Source organism: Neodiprion fabricii, chromosome 1 (assembly GCF_021155785.1).
Source record: "Neodiprion fabricii isolate iyNeoFabr1 chromosome 1, iyNeoFabr1.1, whole genome shotgun sequence".
Taxonomy (NCBI): Eukaryota; Metazoa; Arthropoda; class Insecta; order Hymenoptera; family Diprionidae; genus Neodiprion; species Neodiprion fabricii.
In genome coordinates this window covers 2,425,395-2,449,838 of record NC_060239.1, presented here as the reverse complement: position 1 = coordinate 2,449,838, position 24,444 = coordinate 2,425,395, and the positions used below count along the sequence as shown (strand labels likewise).

The window sequence follows — 24,444 nt, the reverse complement described above, 5'->3', positions numbered from 1 at the left end:
ACTCCCTCCTTCTCATTTATGTTGGGACAGGACACGCTCGCCCGATGCTGCGGCCGAGGTCGACTTGCGCGGCGGAGAACGGGGGGCGGCGTCGGGGGCGCCACGGGAGGCGTAGGTAGGTGCTACTCAATCCTGTCGGGGCGATTCTCACAGAACAACAGCACGAGCAACGGAAGTGGGAACGGGGGTGGCTGCTGCGTCCTGGAAGACGACGGAGGCCTGAGTGGTCCCCGGTTCCCGCAGGACTGCACGGAGGTGACGAGCTTGCGAGAGTTTCGCCGACCCTTGGTGGTGTCCTTCCGTCGGCGTCACGCCGCGACCGCGGCGAAACCGGAAGCTCCGAAACTGGAGAACGAGCTGCGGGAAGCGTTGGCCGACCTGGCCGATGACGCGGGAAAAAGCGCCCGGTCGCGGAGGTCTCACCTCGAAACTACGGCGCGGATTTCCACCGCCTCATCCTCGGCAATCGGGAATAACGGTATGCATTTACGTCTGATTTCCAGAGGGTCGACTGCCGTAGAAAAAGACGACGAGGTCCTCGAGGCCTGCAGGAAGACGGTTGTTCTCTTGGAATCGTACCGGACGCCCGAGGAAACTGGCAAAAACGAGGGTGCCGACGACGAGGACGACGTCGATGCTGACGGAAAGGTCTCCGCTTGTGATCGAGACGAGGAGCGATGTCCGACGACGATAACTTCCGGAACTATGGTCGGTCGGGGGGTCGGTTGTGCGGATAACTTTGCCAAGGTTGAGGACATAGAGATATTCCACGAGCACAGATTCGTCATGCGGGATCTCAAGAGGAATAATTCGGCCAGAGTATCTGATCCCTCAGGTTTTTCCCACGGTCAAACCGTCTGTCAAACGAGCTTTGGTTCAGAACGCTTTTTAGGACTCTCTACCGCAGGCCTCGAGGGCTGATTGTTAATAGGTGTAATACCGAGGGTCACTGTCTGCTTGGAATTATTATTACGGTAGGTCTTCCTCTTGTTTTTTTGTGACATTCGTGTTGGTGGGTACAATTTTCGAAAGCGAAGGAGCGATCGGTTTAACGGATTGATCGACGGAGGACGAGGACCTTTTTGGAGATTGAAAAAGTTTTTCGAGGTATGAACACGATCCGTTAACTCAAAATCTGCCACTCGTGCGTAGCTACATAAGAAGATACATGTAAAAATCACACTGGAGAGGAAAAAATCTCGACTTTGAGATCTTGAGGATTGTGCATTCCGAATGTAATCGCATTCGTATTTCGAAAATTAAGAAAACCATCGTTAAGCCAAGCAAATAGTTTAATGATCCTTGGATTATGTAGAAAGTAAATTTCTGACCGTGTAGGTACAAAACCAGAGTTGCCGGAATGGCGAGATTTAATTACGTAATAGGCATAAAATGAAGATGAAATAAATAAATAGACAGATATAAATATATATATAACATAAACAGGTATATAAAGGCAAGCTCGAGGAATAATAAATGGTGCGTACCTACGTATGTAGATATGCTTGGCACGCACAATTTACCTTTGAGAAAAGGCTCTCTTCCTGTTCTCTGACTTACATTTATATACCTGCGTACAAATAACGTTGCGTAGTAGATATAAAATTCCCATCTGATTTAAGACTTCTCGTCTTTGGTCGGAACCCGCAAGAGCTTGTTTCATTTTTTATTTATTTATGTATTTATTTTTCGTTTCGACTTTTTCTAAAGCATATACGTACGAAGCATTCGTCAGCAGCGTAGGTTGAATTTTTTCGCTACTGTTGTTGTACTTGAGGTGAGATCCGGTAGCCGCGTGTTTTACGATTATTGCTGGAAGGTGGAGGTGTACAAAAGACAAAAAGCTGCTTCAACCCTACATCGCCAATTTTACTTGGCGTGTTATACCTATGCATGTGTTTTTTAATCAGCTTTACATCGACGTGTGTAATTCGAGGAACGCTGCGAGTTTATCTCGATAGAATTTACTTTAGAGGGAAACCCTCTTATCTGAGTGAAACCTCTAATTCTGAGAATACGCGAACAAGGGGATTACTTAAGATATAAACAAATTTATATACATATTATATGTAATAACGTTACGTTCACAATACTATAATAACGTGTTTTTGTAAATGTAAATATATATAGTACATATATGTATATACATATGTGTGTACTATATTATATTTTTGTCGCTTATGAATAAAATTTATGCATACTCAAATTAAACAATGTACGCGGGCATGTTTGAGGTGGGCATGTTAATTATTAATCTGAACAGTCCTTAGTACGGATCATAAGAAATGATGAGAAAACGAAACTGTACTCATTAACCCGCCGTAAGGGCAGGTAAAATTTGCGATTCAATTTCTAGCATCGAGATTAGGTTCGTCGTGGATGGTAAAACAGGTAATGAAAGAACAGTCTTGCAGATTTATTCAGACAGTATATATCTGATATATTAAACTCGTTGAATTTTGGTCGCTTCTCAATCGGGAAACTGTCAGAATTACCAAAATTCAAAAAGTTACTGTAATACATACATACGCTTTACATTTAACACATGACTGTCACAAATCCGTTATACATATAGGATATAGTAAAATTCATGGAACACATAAAATTAAACATACAGCAAGAGCGAAAAACTTATAACAACATTCCCTGTTAAAAATTGACGCGTAAACACATAATTGTAGTAACATAATATCACAGAATTTCTCAATCATTTTATACCTGCATGTAAGAATTGAATTAGTTTTTTTTATTTTTCAACATTTGCAAATTGTCTTTTCGTCATACATATTCATGCAATAGCTATCCGGTGATTATTTATCACTTCGGTAATTCTACTTATGCGCTCATTACTCTCACCCTTACACAAACAAAAATTTTTGCAATTTCACAACACAGTAATTGCGCCTATTCCTAATTTTATATCTCAAATCGTTGTCCGTCTGATTGACTTCGTTTTTTTAAATATTCGTATACTTCAATTCGATTCTTTTCACTTAAAGAATATTTGAATTTATTATTTTTTTTTTTTTTTTCTACTTTGCTTTTTCACAGAAAATTTCCAACAAATTAACATCACAATAAAGCCATTCAACTGCCGATTACTTTCAACAATAAACATTAAACGTACAATGATCGATCGATTCTCCAACACATCGTATATAATTGGTCAATTTTTTTTCCCCCACGGTATAATTACAACTCTAACTAATAATCGCGCATACCGCGATCGATCACACGAGTCGTTGATGAGTAGATTAAATTTATTTACATTAGCGTCATAAAGTGTCATTGCGTATATACATGCAAAAATTTCCCCTATAATACTACGTTCATAATTCGTTTTGTCAGTTTGAGCTTGAACGTTATTTTAATCGTCCTATACGCGAGACATTGGAAATTGGAATTAAAAAAATAATTTGCGTGAATAATTATTGACGTGATAAGTGTCGACTTTTTTATTTCTTTAATTGTTTTTTTCTTTTTCTCTCTCATTTCCTTCGGAAATTTTAAACACACGCACGCGCATTATACTTATAACATAGATAGTTCATTAATGCGAAAAACGTGAATTTTTTCTCACTCTTTAAAATAATTATGATTATATTATAGAGTAACGAAAAATACGTCACGTTAACGCGAACCGTATCTGCCACTAATTGTAGTATAACGTCTTTGATACAGGATACAATCATATACAAACAGTAACAAACAGTCGATGCGAAAATATATTACATGTTATATTAATAATCAGTTATGTTTATACAATTTACACTGTTCTTGCCAGCTTACGAACGCTACAGCAATCTCAAATGACGCGTGAAAACAATACTGAAGAAGAAAGAAGAAGAATGAAAGAAAAAATGTCAAAGAAAAAAGAAACACAAAAATTACCAATAATCAAATATACTGAGCGAAAACATTCTTGTCATCTCTTCCACGCGAACTCGACGCTAATCCATCATCGATAATAATCTCATTATCTGGATGACCGGTTTGATGTAAATTAATCACCGCAAAAATCGAGTCTGTGATGCGTCCTCAAAACAGCAGCTATATAACATAATATAATATAACATAATATAATCCGTCCAATCAGGAAACGACACGATGAATTTTCTTTACATTAACACACCGCATTATTATAACAAGGAATTTTAAGCACCCGCACTCTAATTAATAATGATTTTCCGCACGCACGAATCTTGTCTCCGGAGTGTAAGTAAAAAACTGACGGGACGCAAATTACGCGTCCTCATCTCGCAGCCTGCGCACCAATTAAACCAGACGATCTTCTCCAAGGGCAATTTGTTAAACCCACTACCACAGTTTAACCAGACGAAACAGCTGACTGGCCGCGATTTCGACAAAAAGACGAAAGAGTCCGTAGCCTAGCCGTTCCCCGAGGCCCTGATCTCGCCCTGAAGCTCCCTCCTCCTGATCTCCTCCATGTACGCGGAAAGCTCCTCGTCCATCGCCCTGTGATCGACGTCCCTGAGGCTGGTGTTGCTGATGTTGCACGGGGTCATCGAGTACTCCTCGGGGTTTATCTGCACGTCGACGATGACGTTCTCGAGGGGCCCCGGAGGCGAGTATGATGCCCCGCGTCCCGCGACGGGCTTGCGGCCCGAAAGCCACTTGAAGATGTCCCACCACCGTCGGTTCCGCGGCCTGCCGCTCCTCCTGTAGTAGACGATCGCCGTTCCTCGAACCTTCGCAGCTCCCTCGGGACTATGCGGACTCCCCTCCCGTCGCGGCGAGCTTTTACGAGCTTGCGACCAACGCCCGCGCTGACTTTGACCGCTGAGCTTAACGCCGCTGGGATTCGCCTCGCTGCTCCCGATTTCCGTGCTCAGCGTACGACGAGACGAGGAACGCTTTCCCGACATTGGTAGCCGCGAATCGCACGAGGGGTTCTTCGAAACCGCGTTGCAACCACCGCCCCCCGACACGCTCTGCTGCAAGCTGTCGTCTCTTATTGACTGGGAGTTACCCGAACAGTCCGTGCTTTCTTGGGCCCCGTGTGGGCCCCCGTTTCGACAGCCGAAAACGCCGTTTGCTCGCTGCTGGGACCGCGACAGGGTCGAATAGGAACGACGCTGGCTTCGCCTGCCCTTGTAGCCACCGATTCTACAGCAGCGGGAGAGGGTTTCCTGGAACACATGGATACGCTGATTATACCGAAACACGTGCCGAACAATGAGAACAAATCGAGAGGAAATTATACGGATCTGCTTGCGAGGTTCGGGGCGAAAAGTTTGTACAATGTGGAATTTTTAAATATGCAATAATTTATCTCCCATAGAATTTGAAAATGTGGAAAGGTCAGTGTGTGGAAAATGAAAATATAGAATCGTCACAGTGATTAAGAATATAAGGATAGTCAACATTTTTTTATGGAATTATCAGAATTATAACGATCTTATTGAATATTTTAGTCTTCTGTACTTTATCTCCATACTTTGAAAATTCGATATTATGAACCTTCTATTTTCTCAATCTTTCGACATTTTCACCCTTGTCCCCTTACGACAAACAGAAATAATAAATAACTATATATATACATATGTATGCAAGTAGGATCAAATGAAAAAGAAATAAACGGGTAGAAGGCGAGCTGAACCCTCGCGATAAAAGGCCAATACAGCTGGATTTATAACTCTATTTGCTGAATTTACACGTTGGTGAGATATAACGATTATACTCTGAACTGGCTCTCTGGTAGTTTAATATATAAAACCGATTATTTCCGAATAGTTTAATAGCTACGTATAATATTTTTGAAGTAAAATTTACAGCTGTTTTAATATTTGAAAGAGTAGAAGAAAAATTGAAAGAACATTCTCGAATGTAACTTCAATATAATAGTGATAGGTATGTAATTTTGAGTATAATTGTCTCTGTAATTTTGACTCCAAACAAAAAAAATGTGTGTTATACATACCGGGGATTCCACGTCAACTCGACTAATGATTTTCCCTCACCATTTTCGATTCTTCCTACAACCGTTAATTTTTTACGATTATTCGTACCTGTCTATAATTGGCATTTATTAAAACTCCCAAATAATTCTCAACAATCACAAATCTCATCCCGATCATTCTGATACCGGCCCGTGATGGGACGATTTGTTTCGATTTTTTCTAGCACTTGAAACGTTTTGACGAAATAAGAAGCCATGTTGCAACGTTCTGAAAATCCTCAAAAAATGACCAAAAATCCTGTATTCACCACTGAATCTTTCGACGCAAGAGTGCAGAATTTTTATAATTTTTTTATTTTTTGTGCATTTTTGGAATGTTGAAACATGGCGTTTTGTTTATTCAAGATGTGTATACATATAGTGACAGAAAAAATCGAAATAAGTCGTCCCATCGTGGACCGATATCAGAGTGATCGGGATGACGAACAAGATTTTTGAGATTTTTAAGAATGATAATTTTAGATAGATTTGAATAATCATGGAAAATCAACTATTTTGGGGAATTACCTATATCGTGATCCACGAGAGTGGGGGAATCAACCGAACTTGATTTGACAGCGCGATCGCGGAACGAGGGCAGTTGGAATTTTGACGAGCTCCGAGTCGGTCGTGATAGCGGAAATTTATCACTGAACACATTGCTTTCCTTCGTCGACAACTATTGCTGCTACAGCTGTTTCAGCTGTAAGGCCAAAAAACATTTTTTTTTTTTCGTTGTAAATGCGTTTCGATTTGGGTTCTCCTGTCTCTGACCTCCGACATATTCAGTCCCGCATATCCTTGTCTGTTTTGCCTTAACGGTATTGAATGAGCGAAACATTAACGATTGTGAGAAAAAGTTTGAAAAAATTCAGCAGCGCTTCTCTGCGATTGGAAAATCGTACGTAAAATCCTCAAGCAAGTTAAAAATGGTGAGGGACAATCATTGGTCGAGTTTACACGGAATGCCCCATATGCTATTACCGTCTCGCATTCTTTTTCCTATCCCTTACTCGATTCTCCAGTACGTATAATCCCTAATGATGAAAATTTCAGGGACTGCAACTAGGAACTTAATTTTGGTAATAAATTGATTAATGAATCATTTATGATTGTAACGCGATATTATAGAATCGAAACGTACAACCCATTTTTATATACTCACCTTCGGCAGTTGTATATTTGATAGACGTTATTCCGAATGAATGAATTATCATTTTTCCCGACTAAATCCACATTTTTTCGACTCCTTTTCATTTGCAAAAACATTTTTACCCGCATTATCGTAACGTTCTTTTTTAAATAAACGTGTCATTTAACGTGTCTAAATCGTTATTCACAGCAATTACAGCTGTAAAATTCTACCCCCACGTTAAGCTTGATCGTCAACAATCGATAACACGCCTCGACGTTGTTTTCCACAAGATATTTATTATTTTATTAGGCTCAGCATTCGTTCGAATACGTATATTATATTTAATATTGGGATAAAAAATTCAAGTCCGAAACGGAGTATGAATTTGGAATTTTATCGTGTTAACGCTGAAAATCGCGAAACGAGGCAATGAAAAAGTTTCGTACCTTAGATGTAGCGCTTGATGATCGACTGTTTGCGTTATGGGATATTCTAACTGCAGCTATTTATGGTCGGTATAACCAATAGTCGTTAAAGATGAACGACTTGATTTCGCACCGGTTTGTTTACTTTAAATTCGCTTCGAGTAAACAGAATCGTTGCATAAGTTTCGAGCAGAACTTAATTCACTTGGAAAAGTTTTTACCGAGATTTTTCAAAGCAACGGCAAAAGCTCTGCGGCTTTCTGTAATTATCTGAAATTATTCGGGCATTATCCTTTGCGACGTTCCCTCGTTCGGGATACTGAGAAATATTATCCCGACAATTTCATAACTAAGGAGGGTGTGAAGTGTCAAGTTATTACACGTCATATTCCTCCAGGCGGTTGATGTTACCGTAGCTCAGAGCTCGTTATCGCTTCGCGAGTCAAATTCAGGCACCGCGATTCAACCGGTCGGAAATAAATAACAAGAGAAAAGTGAACCAAAGCTGGCGGCTGGTGGCTGGCCAGACGCGGTCGATAATATTTATCGACCGATTTATAAGGAAAAACGCTGTAACAATCCATCAACGAATTACGAAAAATCGAGCACACGATCGTTATTATAAAATTTCCTCACATTACGGCACTTTTTGAAACTGACTTTTTTTTTCTTGTTATCGAGGAATGGAATTAAAAGGAAAAAGGCCTAACCTGTTCCACGTTCAATAACTGGTTTTTACCCCCAATTAAAAGTCAACGTAGCGTATTCAAGTATTCACGGTTCTTGAAATACTCACAAATTCTGCATTTATAAAACTTTGAAAGGATAACGGGATTCTACAGTTGCAGATAACGGTCACACTTTTCTTGTTCTTTTTCTGCCTGATTTACTTCGTTTCTTGGTCATATTTTTTTTTTCAACCTCCTTCATTTTCTTCAATGAAGTGAATCGAAAACGAAAGTGAGGCTGAATCTCAGCACTGTTCTTTGATTTTCACGCTTTCGTCTCGTTTTTTAGTTCGCGGTAGACTTCGATTGTACAACGGCTGAACCACTCTCAGTGATTGATTTTCCCTGAGCGTTATTACACCTGGTGTTGGTCAAAAGTTTGGAGCTCACGATCAGAAGGAAACTTTGGTTTTGTTTGAGACTCGAACGATATTTCACGAGCCTTATCAAGTGTCACGCCCATCAGGAAAACCCAGAGCCTAACTGGCAAGTTTTATTTTTTTCGACTTTTCGCCAATGCCGAAAGACTTATTTTTTGACGCAGAAGGCTTTCGACGTCGGGACTCACCATGAAAGCCTCGCGGAACTTGTTGGACATTATGTTGTAGAGGATGGGGTTGACGGTTGTCGAGAAGTAGTAAAGAACCCCGGAAATGTAGGTGAACAGCAGGTACAGAAAGGCCATCCAAGGGCTGTTGGAGCTTATGTGGTCCACCGTGTTAGTCCCATAGATCGCGATCAGCCTTTGGACGTGAAACGGTGCCCAGCAGATGAAAAACGCCACCACAACAGCCACTGGAATGAGAGAAATCATAATTCGCGCATCATTGTATCAACGAACATCGACGTGTACCGACTGCTTACACAGGTTTGCCATTACGAAAACCATTACAAAAGACAGCGGTGCAAAGTACGTTCAACTTTATGCGAAGCATGTGCGATTGCATTTAGTACCAGCGATGCATTCAAGTTCCGCGTGTGCCACGCCAAAGCTCGTAACTAATTGAAAACATCAGGTTCACAGATGCTCGATTCAACGATCAGTCAATAAAACGATGGAACGATGCTACGTTGCAAGTGTAGCCCGTTTTAATGCGATGTGGTCAGAGCATCCGCCCCCGGCATTTTGTATGATCAGTGAAATGGGAAGACCGAGGAAAGGAAAGCGCGTAGAGGACGAACGGAGTCGCTTAATTAATTCTCTTCACGTGAAAGAGAGGTAGACTTGGTGTTAATTATGCAGGTTAGTCGAGCAGCACTTTGATTATAATTGACCACTATGCTGGCTTCGGATCAGAGACTGTAAATAGGCTTTATTACGCGTTGAATCGTAATGACCAGGCACAACCCGGGTTCGTGAAAGGTGATTGAGGCGGTGATGTTTCACGTGGTTTATGCGTGGAAAACTTGGGAAGTCATTTTGCCAGTTGACAGCCGCCACTCAGCGTTCCCGCTGTATGAGAGACCGATAGCTCGATATTCCTTCGCAACTATGCTATTGATTTGCCAGTCAAAGAACACATTATGTGCCACAAGAGTATAATTAAAAATGCTAATTCGTAACCGTCTCGCGTCCGTACCGTGTCACGAATTTATCGCACTTGTGAGGTTTGCGCGAATCGGATCTCGTCGTCTGTGCAGGACAGTGTGATGTTATGGTATTACGAGTGCTGAAAATCATTGCCCACATATTCAACATCGTACAAAAGAGGCGTAACGAGCCACGTGAGCCGTAACGACCACCTGATAATGGCTAATGGATCCGTAATTGAACAGGGTCCTTAACACTAAACGAACCGGCACTTCAGATATCCGATGATGATATTCTTACGATGTAACGAAACCAACATTCGACCGGACCTGTGTTCATTTTTCTTTTCTTGTCGAGTCTGTATTCTTTTCGACTGTCTCCATCATCCATGTTCGATCGTGTCTTTATCTTGGCTAATATTTCGCATCGGTAATTTGAGCTAATATTTGAGCCAATTTTTACGCTCGAAGATCGCTTCAATTTATGCTCCACGCATTTTCACGACGTCTTACATCGATCGGTTCTTCGTCCGAAATTATAACTCGTACGCATATGTGATTATTCCTGGATATCGATGAGGCATAAATTATCAAGGGTCAAATCGCGTTCAATTTAGCCGAAAGTATTGTGTACCTGGAATATATTCATCCCCGAAAAAAAAAATACCCTTCGTCAATGTTTTGGGAACTAACAGTATTGCGGAAACGAGACGCTAAGATTGGAACAAACGTTATCAAGGGGGTTGGTTTACCCCATTCAAACTTCACCTCCTGATGCGTTATGTATGTCTTCATGGTGCCTGGTGCCTTCGGGATTTTGACACGGAGTTACCTCGACGTGGCGACACGATTTTGTAACGAGAACTCGAAACACTTCGTCTCCTGTGGTCTCATGGGTTACCAACTAAATTAGTGAACTTTCGAACTGACGAAAGTTTGATGGGTGGGCGACGCCGAGCAATTTGGGTCAGTGGCATAGTCATTAATTGGAGACAAGAGAGACGGAGAGATGAGTATAATATTGACAGTGCCGAACAATTAGCCCACATCTCGGCGATAAAGGTGGTCGTTAGTTACGCATTCATCGAAACCATTATTTTACTGTTTGGTCTGTAAGGCATTCACGTTTCAACGCGTTTTCCGAAATTTTCCCCTGATCACATTGAGCTCGTCGCCGATTCCGAGCTTTCGGAGGAAAATTGTTGTTTGTCGTATCTGCGGAACAGAACGTGCGGGGGCTTTTTAATTTGCTTTCAAGCGTCTCAACTTGGCCGATGACAATGTTGCGCGTGACGATTGCGTTGATTGTGTGATTCGCACTAGAATATTCAAAGTGGACGAATAGAAGGAAATTAATTGCTGAAAATTGCCCATCGGAGAAGCTGCGTAATGTTTATTAACGTGATTAAATTAAATTTGTGCGCATAATTATCACGCCACATCCTGAATCATTATTGAAAATCAAACAACTAATTGGTATGCGTATTATAGGTATGTGATTTTGACGATTTGACAATGATTTGCCTCGAATATCATACGTTGCAGGTACGATGCGATGCCGAATTTTTAGCGTGTATCGAATTCGAACCATCGCTCGTTCAGACTTGCAAATTCCGTGGAAAAATGTTATTCTATACATATATTACACACTCGAATTTATTTACTTGCGAGCTGGTGCGCAGACCCGTATAATCCTCTATCTTTCCTTGAGCTGAATTTTCATTACGCGAACCATTAGCAAGTGTACGTTGCAAAACAACGACGTGCCTCGGATAATTAACGAAAATTTCGAACTCAAAGGCAGGCTGTAAACCGTGCAGCAGCTGTTGAGCACATCCAAATATGCAAGGGACGTCATATTTTATATTCTCTGTTCCTTCTGCACTTTAATTTTCTAAAATTATCATCATCGTTATTATTTTGTTCGCTCAAAACGTTGTTCACTCTGCTCAGTTGAGTGCGCATCGTTATAACGCCGAAAGTTCGTCGCGTGTTTGTAATTTTATTCATAAACGACAAACTCACTGGCAACGTTGTTAATGAGGAGGAGTCACGACCCTTTTGATCTTCCTGGATAAAAAGTAAGAAAAAAAATTACTTGCACGCTTTGACGGTGATTTTTAAGATATACGCGTCCGTTCAAGGAAGTTACTGTAGGCAATGTACGGAACAAGCTTGACAAACGAGCAATTACAATTCAATTTACATGATTTATTTCAATATCTAAACATATGTGTGTATGTATATATGTATATCTCACCCACGGCTTCGCGTCGCTGTATTATGTATACATAGGTATGATGTACACTGTGCATATAGTACCTGATGTGAAAAGAAATATGTTGAAAATTTTTTGTACCCTGGTATTAAATTTTCAGCTTGCAGATGAGCTGGCTTCTTTCAATTTTTCAGTAATACGCAGCACGCGTACCGATATATTTGTATAAATTTTGTGAACACGCGCGAGATTCGTGTGGTTAATGGCGCATGAGCAGCCATGTAATTAAAGCGATCATATCGGGTGATTTTATATATGTTCAGCTGTACAATAAACTGCAGGCGCGATACGTCGAGGCTTTGATCTTGTATCTCCCTTTTTCTTTTTCGAATCGATCAGCACGCTGAGAACGAGTTATCTTATCCTTTCGCTAAATCGAACTATTACGCGTATACAAGCGATTCGAGCGAGTGTGAAAAGAATGAAATTAAAAATACAACCGAAGTAAATAAATAACAGATCATCGGGTGTCTGCTCGTAGATAACGTAAACAAATTCCAACCATCTCATACGGCCGGTTTATAATGGCTTCGCACTGTACAATTATAATAGCTTTTGAGCTCATGTTCGTCGATATATAATGAAAAACAAATTTATTTACGACGATTGTTTTACTCAGCCTGCAACTCTGTGCAAAAACTGGTCACGCTTGCTTCGGCGTTAAAAAAAAAAAACGGTTAACGCCTGCATCGTTATACTCATTTTGCAATCGTAATTGTACGATATATTCGACGCTTCGTGTTATGTTCACTTGCTCGTGTATCATCGAAAATCGTTTCGTGATACGCAAGTGTTTCCGTGAAATAATAATTCATTATTTTGTCCTTTTCCTTTTCTACTATTTTTATTATTCATCCTTTCTGCTAATTATGATTGTAAACAGAACAAATCGAACATACTTACTAAAGAATAATACCAAGATGAATATTCGTAATGACAATTTTTCCGAATGCTAATTAGTTTACGTCTTTTTTTTAAAATATCCTGCTCTCCATTACCAGTCCTGTGTCTAGACCCATGTTTCGCCTGGCCGACATTATCTACCACATATGCTAGTCATACATATCATTAAAACTTTAGCCGCAGGCATTTTTCAAGCGCATCAGCGTTGTTTATTATAACCACTGCGGTATAAATCCGCGGGTTTATGAATCAACGTCGATTTTATTTTTTTTTTGTTTCTTGAAAATAAAAATTAGCAGACAATTAACTGCGATTCAAGTTAATCGGGAATCCCCTTGAGGTTTGTTTATGACTTATAATGTATTCAATTTCGTTATAACGATGCATCTGGATGGCCTACGCATCGATAAAATGTCGATAAGGCAGCAAATACCAAATCGTTAAATTTGCAAAAATTTGTAGCTTTAAAAAACGAATGATTCCGAATTTCCGCTCACCTCCAGAGCTACGAACAAGAATTTATTCGCACAATAGAAGGAAAGAAACTGCAGCACGTGTGTAAAAACTGCTACACGGGTAAAATACATGCAGCGATTATTCAGATCCAGGTAATGTTCGGACCTCACGCAACGCACGCGATTAGAGGTGTTGACCTTGATACACATTCAAAGGAAAAGCCGACTTGTATCGCGGGCTTTTCCCAGTCACGATTGTGCCGCAAATTTTTATACCTCATTAAATGTTGAATGAAAAACTCTCGGAAGAATGAAATATCGAGAAGATTAGTCGAATGACGAAAAAATCGTGAAGCTAAAAAAATAACAATCGAATAATTGAACTGCATATTTCAGTTTAATCCCCCATTTCCCACGATAATTAGCATTTCCTGATTCTTTGAAAAATTTGTTTCTACTAATTTACTCATGCACGGAAAAAAAAATTCAGCTCGTGGAACTAAACATTAGATAGTTACTTGTAAACAGTTCGTCGAACTACACGTTCTGTTATTGGAAGAGCACTGCATGGTTCGTATAACTGACTGTTAGTCAGCTGTCATAGCTGTACGTTGTTCAGCTCTCTCAGCTAAACAGCTTCGTTCGAAGAGCTAGACCAGAATTTTTCGGCTCCGCTCACAGCGCTTATTATTAAATAGTACAATTATATTGCTATTAGTATTATTTTTCATCATTATTATCATTATTTATTCAGTGTCATTTACATATTTGAATGGACTATTTAAACAATTATCTATCAACTGTATTTAAATCGTACTCATGAAATTTGAAGGTTATGAAATATGTCAACGCACCAGAGCACAGCGCAACTTACAGCTCTTAGAGCAAAACCATTCAGCTGTGAGAGCTGAACAACTTGCAGCTATCAGAGCTGACTAATATATAGTTGCTGTAACTACAAGATAGACCGTAGAGTGCGTATAGTTACTGGAGCTGTAGAATACAGCTCGCCGAACAGAATTTTTTTTTCCGTGTGTAATCAAAATCCGCGGCCGCGACTGAAAATCTACCTTACTTGAAAAATGATAACGATTAACAATCGGAATTTTATATTCCAGTTCAGTTTACCATTTCCAACGATAAGTAGGTGTTAAAATTGGAGAACATTCGGCTGGAAACGGAAAGTGAAAATAATCAACGTCGCATTTATCGATCTCAAAAAGCTGCAGTTGGATGTACTTGCGGGTAAAGTCAAATCGACAGATATACGTTGAAGGTAGGAAAGAAGTGTAATAAAAAGCGAAAGCTGAGCCAGCTGCCGAAATATGTTTCGTTTGAACTTGTTGAATGGTAGCAAGAAAGCTGAGAGCAAGAGATGTACGAGTTTGTTGAAAGCTTGTAAAGCCCAAATCTACTTGAGACGTCGCAGTCGGGGCAATACACGCAACGACGTTTCGACGAAGTAACGTGTAAGAGCTTTTTAAAGAGTCTCAAAGAGTGTTACAAGTTGCGAAATAAGACTCGACGCTTATTCCGATACAGCGTTTTTTTTTTCTATTGGCAAAAAAAGCAACTATTACATGGTGGTTCAAAGACAAGTTTCCCTCGCTTTGTGATAAATCTGTATAATAAATAATCCGTGACGAAGAATTACAGAGATTCATTCACTCGCAAAAATTGGATGCCATCGCCACGTAATTTCACATCTAATTTCCGGTTTAATCCCCTGTCAAAGTTTACAATCTACAATTTTGGCTAAAACTTTGATTACTCGTCACATTCGAAGCGTTAGAACAATAATTTGCAAAACCGCAAACTAATTTCGAACGCTGAAATGGACTTGTGCAAAAACAAAAAAAAAAGTAGCGCTCCAATGAGGAGGGGAAAAATTGGAGAAAAAAAAGAAAACCACGCGGCTGTCTGTTGCGGTTGATTATGAAAGAGGTTTTTTTCTCGGCAGATCTTATTATACGATAATTCAATTTGCTACATAAGTACGTCTCTATAAATGAAAGATATCACCACTCCGCGCCTCTTTCTTTTTACTGTAAAACCACTCCCCCAGGTAATAATATTCTCTCTCGTCCCGCGTGGGTTTAATTTTGATTACATGCGTGCGCATATTATATAATACTTATTTTTTCGAGGCAGGTTTTCCGTCAGATTTTCACGATACTTTTATCATGCAGGGAACGGGGTGAAGATTAAATAAAAAGAGGATAAAATTTTCGATCATCTTGATGTACGAGTATGACATGTTCCTGCTGTAGCAATTTTGATACATTGGTGGAAACGATTATATTTTCACCGCATCACGTTTATCTAGGTTAATCGTAAAATAATGTTGAATAATTTGACAATGATCTTTCCAGAAATCTGACGAAGGTTTTCGAAATCAAATATTCCTTGGGAACTTTACTTACTCGTGTGAAAAAATTCGAATACTAAATCTTCGAGAACAACCATGTATAATTGTCGATAAATTTGGACTCGAAAAAGTGTCTGTAATTCGAAGAGAAGTAAATGTTACAAAAAAACGTAATTGTACTGTAACAAGAGGCGAGGTAAAAAGAATGATAAAAGAAAATCCTCTGCGACCATTATACGAAAAAGGCATCACGCTGATGTGTTTTTTTTTCTTTCCTTGTCGCCACTGCGGACGAAGAACATCAAAGCGAGAAATAACTATACCGATTAGATTTCAGTACATTTGTATAATACGTTATACGTTATAATATAAATAGCTAGTAGGTTATTCGGAGAAAAAAATTGAACAAATCTGGAAATGAATGTTGATTCAGAATACGAAAAGAAATGACGGTAATTGGATGAAAATGTATGTCGTTGAACGGATTAAAATGCTCTTTGAAGAATGATCCATACGTGGAACGAAAATTGGTTGTGGGCCAATCTGGTCGTTATCTACGCGTAATGTACCTTTAAGCTCTACTTATTGTTAGTAATTACCCGAAATGACAAGCCTGTGAAGCTGCACGTGCTCAGGGCGTCCAACTAAGTACTCATTCGTGTTTTCGGATAGCGCGCTTCCTGGCAACGTACTTGAGCTTTATAAAGTTCACCGAGTCTCTCGTTGTGTGGATAAATAATTCAACCGAAGCACCTGGAGGGTTTTCAGGTATAATGTAACAAAATCCGTAATTGGCTGACGGTTGACTTTTCATATATTGACGTTTTTCGGAAATGATTAAGGATAGTTGATTCGCTCCGTTGGCGGGATCCAATTTCACTTCACCTGCGCATATTGGCGATTAAGAGAAACCAGGATACTCGGAAATCTCGAAGCGACGGTTCAACTTTAGACAAAACAAGGATTTGGGCTTGAGGGCTTTCGGGGAAGTTGTAGCCGGCAGCGCAATGATGAAAGGTATCGCTAATTCACTGAAATAGACCGTGACAGATGTACCCAGGGCTCGATTGCCGGAGGCAAGGAATACTAAAGCCTCTCGGATCCCGTTTACTCTCGACGCGAACAAGAAGGACGCGTCAAGATTCGATCGGGCGGATAGTAGTTTATCCCCAGGTTCTCGGGATTTCAAACTTAAAAAGTTTCGGAAGCGCTAAGCTCAAATTTTTTGCTGGCGAAACTTAAAAGTGAACAAATCGCAACTTTGACGAAACATCAACGTAGCGTGTGGTCCGATACACGACGCTCAAAGTTTCGAAAATTCGAAAATGAGGAAATTTACAAAATCTGAAACACTGAAATTCCGAACGATCGAAAATTTTCATTTCTGTGAATTTCTAGCTTGATGAAATTTCACCACTTTGATCTTTCTTTGTTTCAGATCTGCGATATTTTTACGTTCGGAATCCTGGTCATTTTGATTTTTGGGTTTTCTGATTTTTTACACCCACTCGTTGAGTAAGCCACGTGGTGCGAGTGTATTTTAACTTTCGGGATTTTACTCTGCCGATACTTTAACTTTCGGAATTTTTCTTTATCGAAACCCTGTGTCTCAGATCTTGACCCGTCGGTTTTCCGACCATTCGAAACTTTGTTGTTTCGTAAAAGTTTGAATTTTTCACTTCAAGTTTCGTCACCAAATAAGTAAGAATTTGGGTCTTTTGAAACTTTTCAATTTCGGAACTTCAACCCCACCCCGACTGTCGGGACAAGTGCAAACTTCGTGTGTTTGACAAATGGACCGTGAGTTTGCGAATTAGGCACAATTTTTTTCAACTTTACATTCGTAATGCTTTGTCTTTGCTCCTTTTCGTTACTTCATTTGCCTCTCACGAAACTTGGCAAATTTAGAGTATTATCTTTCAACGAAAATTTTCGGCTACAATTATCATTGAGAAAAAAAAAAATATACTTTTCTACGAAAGCAGAGCTGATCTATTCTCGGAGTTAGTAAAACAGCAAATTTTCTATAATTACAAAAGCATCAGAGATGCGGAATCGATGATATTCTGCAAAAAAAATCGTACATCGAAGAAACGAGATTTCATTTTGGGTGCCTGAAAAGTTAAACAAAATTTGAAAATTCCGTTTCCGGATAAGACTTCCTGGAAACTCTGAGCGGGAATAATTAACTTCGACTGAAGAGCACAACGAGGTTCCAAAATTGTCCCTAATGCTATTTGGTACGGAGATACAGACGTCATGCCGTCGTCGTAAGCGGGCAAAATTGGCTCACCGTAAACTTCGAGTTGAAAAGTACAGCGCAATGTACATTAACGGGTGTAATTTGGCCGATTTCGAGAGCTGCCAACTTGGCGAAGAAGCTTCTCCCGGGTATTATATTATGCTTTGGCAAATTCCGCGAGGATCTGAAATTGCGACAATATTTATCGCCGTGTCGACACTCCAGAGATACAATATTCCAATGGACGCGTAATTCTCCAATTTACGATTGAATAGAAGAAACGTGTCGATTATTAACAACCGACGTGATAAAGTTTGGCAAAACATTATCGACTCGATACAATAACGAGGGTCAAATATTATCGTCATTGTGTAACGAGCCTTGAGCCGTTTTACACCCATGAGAATTACCCTCATAACACGAATAAGTAACTAACGATTAACGGTAATAATCTCAACGACAAGTCTGCGCAAAAATTGCCACCTCTTACGGCATGGATTGCAAAATAGTGCATTTTTACAAGCTATCTTGACCCGAGACAACAAAGATTCCTCGAATAAACGCCTTTCTGGCGTCTTCAGCCGTTTTTTCAGCCCGTTTGTAAGTTTTTTTTTTTTTTTTTATTATTATTTTCGACTCTTATTCTTTTTCGCGAATATTTAAATACAGCCCAATCCGGTCTAAGTCTTAAATCAGCAAGCGTCAGAATTATTATTACAATTATTACCATCGACTCTTTTTCCACGTATGATAGACTCTCCAAAATATCTGAATCACCGTCTATAATTGTGTCGATACAGAATTGTTCGTAAAATAATGAAACAGTAAATTTTCCTCAACAAATATTTGCATCGTACGGAAAAGATTAGATGTGTCTTATGTTCGCTTACATGATTGAAACGATTTTTACAACTTACAATAAGAATGAAGATTTTTCTAAGTAATCTAATGTAAACCAATGTAACACGTGTTTAATTTTTGACGTACATACAAACTCACCAGAAGAGATTTTCGGAAAACGATTTTTTCAACGTATATATTTAAAACCAATCGTTCAAGCATAACGGATATGTTCGAGTTAAGGCGAATAAAAGATAAAAAGAAGAAAATAAAGAAAAAGAAAATTTTCACGGTCAAAGTTTTTGTCTCTTCTCTTTGTAAAACGATATTTCAAATATATATTTCATATTCTCGACAGATCCTATATTACTTATTATGTACGTATGTATCAAATTTATCTGTCATCCTTAAATTAATGGAATTTAATACATAAGTCGAAAAACTCGTTTAAGAAAACCTCTTCTCGCGATAAAATTGAAGAACGAAGGATACCCAATCAATATACAATTTATCGTTTCGGCCATGATGAAATCACGATGATCGACAAGTCTTTTTTCTGCTTCTCTTTTTGACTCGCATAACAACGCCGTTATTTTCACCTGATCGCGTTCGTTACTCAACGGACGGAATAGATACGCAGAGATAAAAGTCGCTAGATATCGTTATACGTGAAACGACCAGATGCAGGTTGAACCTAATAAATGTAGATAAAATACACATTATTCGCACACACGCGAGTGTGCAACGTCTGTCTGCGTGAATTCATTGCGACACCGATATCGCTGTAATCTCTCATTTACAACGCACGTTTCCCGTACATCCAACCTTATTGAGAAACGAAGGCACAAACCGGTCGCCGATGGAAGTCGGCAACGCCAAGCAGACTGAGAGCCTCGCGTTGCAGGGAGAAAAAAAGAAAAAAGTATTAAAAAGTAAATTAATCGAGTAAAAAGACGTCGAATAATAATGGAAATCCCGTACCGTAAAAAATTACGGAGAGAAACGACTGAAAACCTGTACGAGTTCTGCTAAAGAATCGAGACGTCGATGTATGTCGGATATTATACTTTGTTACACTAAAATTTATAAAATTTGTTCAATAACCATTCAGCGATTATTTAATTTTGGAACCGAGTATTTAAAAAATTTTTTAATAACCAGCTGCGAATATGGAATTCAATTTTTGTCCTCTTTTTATTCGTGTTTCACACGTTCATGTACATCAATTTTATCTGCCGATGATCCGCGTCACCGCGTAGTTGAAATTTGCATCATCAATTTTTTCCTTTTTTTGTTTTTCTCTCCACTTTTTCATTTCCATCAATACGTAATATTGCATTATCACTATTCGCTGTCACGATAAGCAGTGAAAACTTAAAGGATTATACATCCTTGTGACGTAATTCGATGATTATCGCTTCAGTTCTCGTTCTATTCTTTTCGAAATTTACTTCGTTGATTACCGACTTGTTGAAGGCGAAGTTTGAAATGCATTTATTATTGATCGTTTTAGCTTCTATACACTCGGGAAGTTGAGTCGCTCGAGCCTAGCTGCGATATTATACAGCTGTGAAATAATACAGCGAGGCTAATGACACCTTCTTCCTGTACATACCTGTATGTATACGAACTTGTAATTACAGGATGAAAGATACACCGAGGGACTAATATAATTCTCAATGGGAATTCTCGTTCCATTTCAGTCTCTAATTCATTCCATCTTGTCGTGTCTTTTTCCAAAATCGATTATATCGCGATCGCATACTGTCCAGACTTTTGCAGAGATTATTGAAAATAAATTTAAAAAACAAGCATGTGTCCGATACAAAAAACCCGCAACCTTGTCTCGACTAATTATTTGGTAAAGAAGAAAGAAAAAAAACCATCTATTGGAAAAATATTTCATCAGACGCTGAGCGAATGATAAAAAAAAAAATTTGCTAAATAACAGATTATTCGTGCTCTTCGAAAAAAGTAGTAATAGAGTGAATTATCACGATTGAAGAAAGAAAACGGAAAAGAATTTGCATGGAGAAGTAATTGATCAAGTCAACTCTGACGGAAACGAAGACGAGAAGTATTTTGTAATAATTCTTGCCAGTACGAGTGTTTCTTGTTTTTTTTTTGTTTTTTCCTTCTTAAAAATCATACCCTGTGTTACACGGGTGGACGATCAAGCAACTGTCCAAGATTAATGCGCCGATATAATAAGACGGTGGGCAAACACAGCTGAGCATTCATTTTGAAACGATACATCATCGTTTCGTGATCTAAATAAATTACCCGCGAGTATTAGCATAGACCGAAAAACACCTTTGGAGTCTAGTGGCTTCCAGGTATACATATACACATATACATACATGTATATGTATGTGTAATGTACGTTCAATATGCGAGAGCCGCTTGAAAATTCGACTTGCAAATGTATGTACGAGCATCACCGAGCTTTACGCCGCGAGGGAAAACAAACTTTGCATTACATTTCGCTACGTGCTTACATACAGCGAGAAAATTAATGCCAAATTAATCGACGCTCTAAGGATGATTGATAAATCTAAACCCAAAGCTAAAATTAATGAAAGAAAAAGAAAAATGATTCGACCTAGTGTTTGAATCTCTTCTCACTTCACTACCTTCTTTTTTCCATTACATTTTGCTTCTCGTTGATTGCTCGTTTAGAAATTACGTCTCGTTATTTTTTTTTTTTTTCTTAATTTTCTCGATTCAGGGAAATATTATACTAAAAACCTTTCTAATTGCAAGCGTTTCTACCAGCTGCGGATTTCAAGCGCATCGATTCGGTTTGTCTGAGTATCGTTAACGGGTTGTATATTAATATTCCTGACTATTCTTCGTACGTTATTCCCTGGATTATCCCGCCATCTGTACGTAGTTTCATGATATATTACGTCGCGAGCTTTTATGTATTTTACGTAAGATAATATAAGAAGCCAAGATTTGTATTTTCTTTCTTTGTTCCTGGTACATCGGCTACATTTACGAAGCTTTTCGAATTGCCGGAGGAAATTTCATCAACGTTACGTAGGCTCTGAAGGGAAATATTTTCCAATAATATTAACGATGATTTGATAAAAATGAATATTGGAAGACCTGGCTTCAAAATTACGGATTTTTAGTACGATACTCAGGCTACACAAGCATTATTAACATAAATATACTTCCGAACGTTATACGATATCCCACGGAAAAGGGGGAAAATTGTGAGCCAGCAAGGTGGAAGAAACGAGTCCAAATATTGAAATTAGTGTGATTTAACGTAGCGTAATTTCGCATCGGAATTCCTCTGACTCGAAGCAAGCGAGAAAAAATTACTCCGGCTTCTCTTCCTAAAAGTATAAAATAAATCAGAGAGTGAAGTCTAACTCTGTGAGAAGAACTCGTCAAGGGTATCGGCAAGAGGTATGCGCCTAATAGAAAAATGCAGACTCGCATACAAGCCACGAGAAGAGAATTACCGAATACTTATCCCCCAAGTCTGCGAAAATTCCACCCTTGTTACGTACGGCACGAAACGTGGTGTTACGTCGATGGTATGAATTCCGGGTGATTTTGACTACAGAAAAATTGATCCGATCACGGTTCGTACAGTGATCCCCAATAATCGTAATACAACAGGCATTTTTGCGAGACAGAAAATTCGGGAGACGTAAAGTTTGTTTTATATTTTACAGTGAAGCCTTGTTCGTACCCTTCGCCCTTTTAAACTAGTAAGTTTGTCTCTTTTTACGAACTTTAAATTCCGGTGGTTCCATCAGGTTCTCCTTACAAATCACGCTAAAACGTTGCACTTGTAGGTTTTTCGTTTGCATACATTTTTCGCACTTGTAAGTTATTCACAATGCATTGCGTGGCTATTATTCGATTTTACAATCAATATAAATACGTGAATTTAAATTCATCGTTGAAGCTACGGTCGAAATGTAAGTGCGAAAGAATGACGAAATTTACCACATTCGTGTTAGTGAGTTTATTAATATTTCTAATTGAACCATAATTCCTGGTGAATCAGTTGTAATTTTTGATTATGACTCTTAAAGAACTTGTAATTAAATCTAACAGTGAGAAATGCTAATATTGACCAAAATACCATATTTTAACTGTAAGTTCTGCATCTAATTTCGCTTCGTTCCTTATTACAAGCGTTGAGCATGATTGTATTAAGTATCATGTACGAACCGATTTTCAATTAATGAAGAATCAATAACGACTTGAAATCGTAAATTGAGAATAAATTATGAATGAAAAATATGTTTACTTTATAACGTTATTCTCAGTTATTGTGCGCGATAATTGCCATAGTTTGAAACAAAAAAAAAACAAAAAAAAGAGGTAAAACAAGAAACAAAAAAAGAAAAAGTCGAACAGATACCGAACCGCGGTATCGAAAATGACGCATCACGAAAAAAGTTCCCTGCTCCTTGACATCTCGCAAAATGTCAAAGCCGTTTACAAACAATCGGCGAATCGAGATTCAGGCCGAATCCTCACCGAGCATTTTCAGAACACGATGAGACGACCTTCCGGTGCTGTGTCGACAGTTCCTGCTGTCCTTCCTCAGTGTTACGACGGCGCCCTTCCGGCCATTAGGACCGCTGCCCGAAACTCTCTTCATCATGTTCGACTTCCTGAGCTTTAGTCCGATCAGAGCATAGAGAACGGTGATGAGGGTCATGGGAACGAGGAAGAAGAGGAAGGTCGAAAGCTCGAAGGAGTGCTCGAGGATCACCGTCTTGTACGTGCACATAACGATGTCCGACGCTTCGTCGGGGTGGACGACGATGCCGAACTGGAGGGCCTGCGGGACGGCGAAGCAAAGGGCGACCAACCAGATAACCAGGATCAACCTTATCGCACGGGAGAGTTTCGACATGGTGTGGGAGAGGAAGGGGTGGCAGATCGCCACGTAACGTTCGACGGTGAAGGCCGTTATCGTGAGCACGGTAGCGTTCGTCGACGTCTCGGCTGCGAGTCCTCTCAGGACGCAGAAACCCTCGCCGAATACGTAGGGGTACTTGGACCAGACGAGGTAGATTTCCGGCGGAAGTCCGGAGACCAGGAGGAGCAAGTCGGAGACCGCCAAGCTGAAGAGGTAGTAGTTGGTGGCCGTGTGCATGGACTTGTTACGCGCGATCACGATGCACGTGCTCACGTTCCCGATTATACCCGTGAGGAATATCGACGCGTACATCACCGTTATCGGCACCACAACGTAAAGCGCGTCTCGACGCGGACCCAGCATCTGGTAAGCCGCGTCCCCTCCGTCTTTCGACCACGCGGAATGGTTATCTAGGGGCGAAAAAAGCCCCGTTAAATTAGCCCCGGAGTTGTTCCAGGCCATCTTTAACTCACTGATAATCGCCACTTTTCACCATGGTTTGTGTTTGTTTACGGGTATTGTTGAGGATTCTTTGAATTCACTGGGATATTATCACCGCTCGGTAAAATTTGAATTCCTTTGCTTTATTTGTCATTCGCGATTCAAACCGGCCACCGAGTTGCCGCCGGTTCTCCGTATTTCGCTCCGCGAGTCACCGCTTCAATGGGACAACTGCGACGGCGG

The 24,444-nt window shown here is 39.7% G+C and overlaps 2 protein-coding genes across 5 annotated transcripts in view; one reads left to right on the top strand and one right to left on the bottom strand.

Annotated features, from left to right (window-relative positions):
* The window catches only part of LOC124186763 (pyrokinin-1 receptor-like), a 33,497-nt gene extending 30,100 nt beyond the window's left edge, over positions 1 to 3,397 (top strand). For all 3 annotated transcript variants that reach the window (XM_046578747.1, XM_046578757.1, XM_046578765.1), the window contains one exon: positions 31 to 3,397. In XM_046578747.1, coding sequence (XP_046434703.1) covers positions 31 to 921 — 891 coding nt within the window. In that variant the 3' untranslated portion in view covers positions 922 to 3,397. The remainder of the gene's footprint in view (positions 1 to 30) is intronic.
* LOC124186778 (pyrokinin-1 receptor-like) lies at positions 1,715 to 24,444 on the bottom strand. Of its 2 annotated transcripts, XM_046578784.1 has the most exons (4): positions 24,234 to 24,443; positions 23,373 to 24,170; positions 8,816 to 9,042; positions 1,715 to 5,150 (listed from the first exon to the last, which is right to left on the bottom strand). In XM_046578784.1, exons 2-4 carry the CDS (start codon positions 24,121 to 24,123, stop codon positions 4,389 to 4,391), a joined length of 1,740 nt encoding a protein of 579 aa, XP_046434740.1. In that variant the 5' UTR covers positions 24,124 to 24,170; positions 24,234 to 24,443; the 3' UTR covers positions 1,715 to 4,388. The 2 variants fall into 2 exon arrangements, with proteins under 2 accessions (XP_046434740.1, XP_046434732.1); XM_046578776.1 differs by having other exon boundaries at positions 23,373 to 24,444.

Coding starts and splice junctions, on each gene's coding strand:
- LOC124186778 (XM_046578776.1), bottom strand. CDS start 24,222: ATGGCCTGGAACAACTCCGGGGCTAATTTAACGGGGCTTTTTTCGCCC. Junction 9,043..23,372: donor TCGTGTTCTGAAAATGCTCG/GTGAGGATTCGG, acceptor CTCTCATTCCAG/TGGCTGTTGTGGTGGCGTTT. Junction 5,151..8,815: donor AGTTCCGCGAGGCTTTCATG/GTGAGTCCCGAC, acceptor CATGTGTTCCAG/GAAACCCTCTCCCGCTGCTG.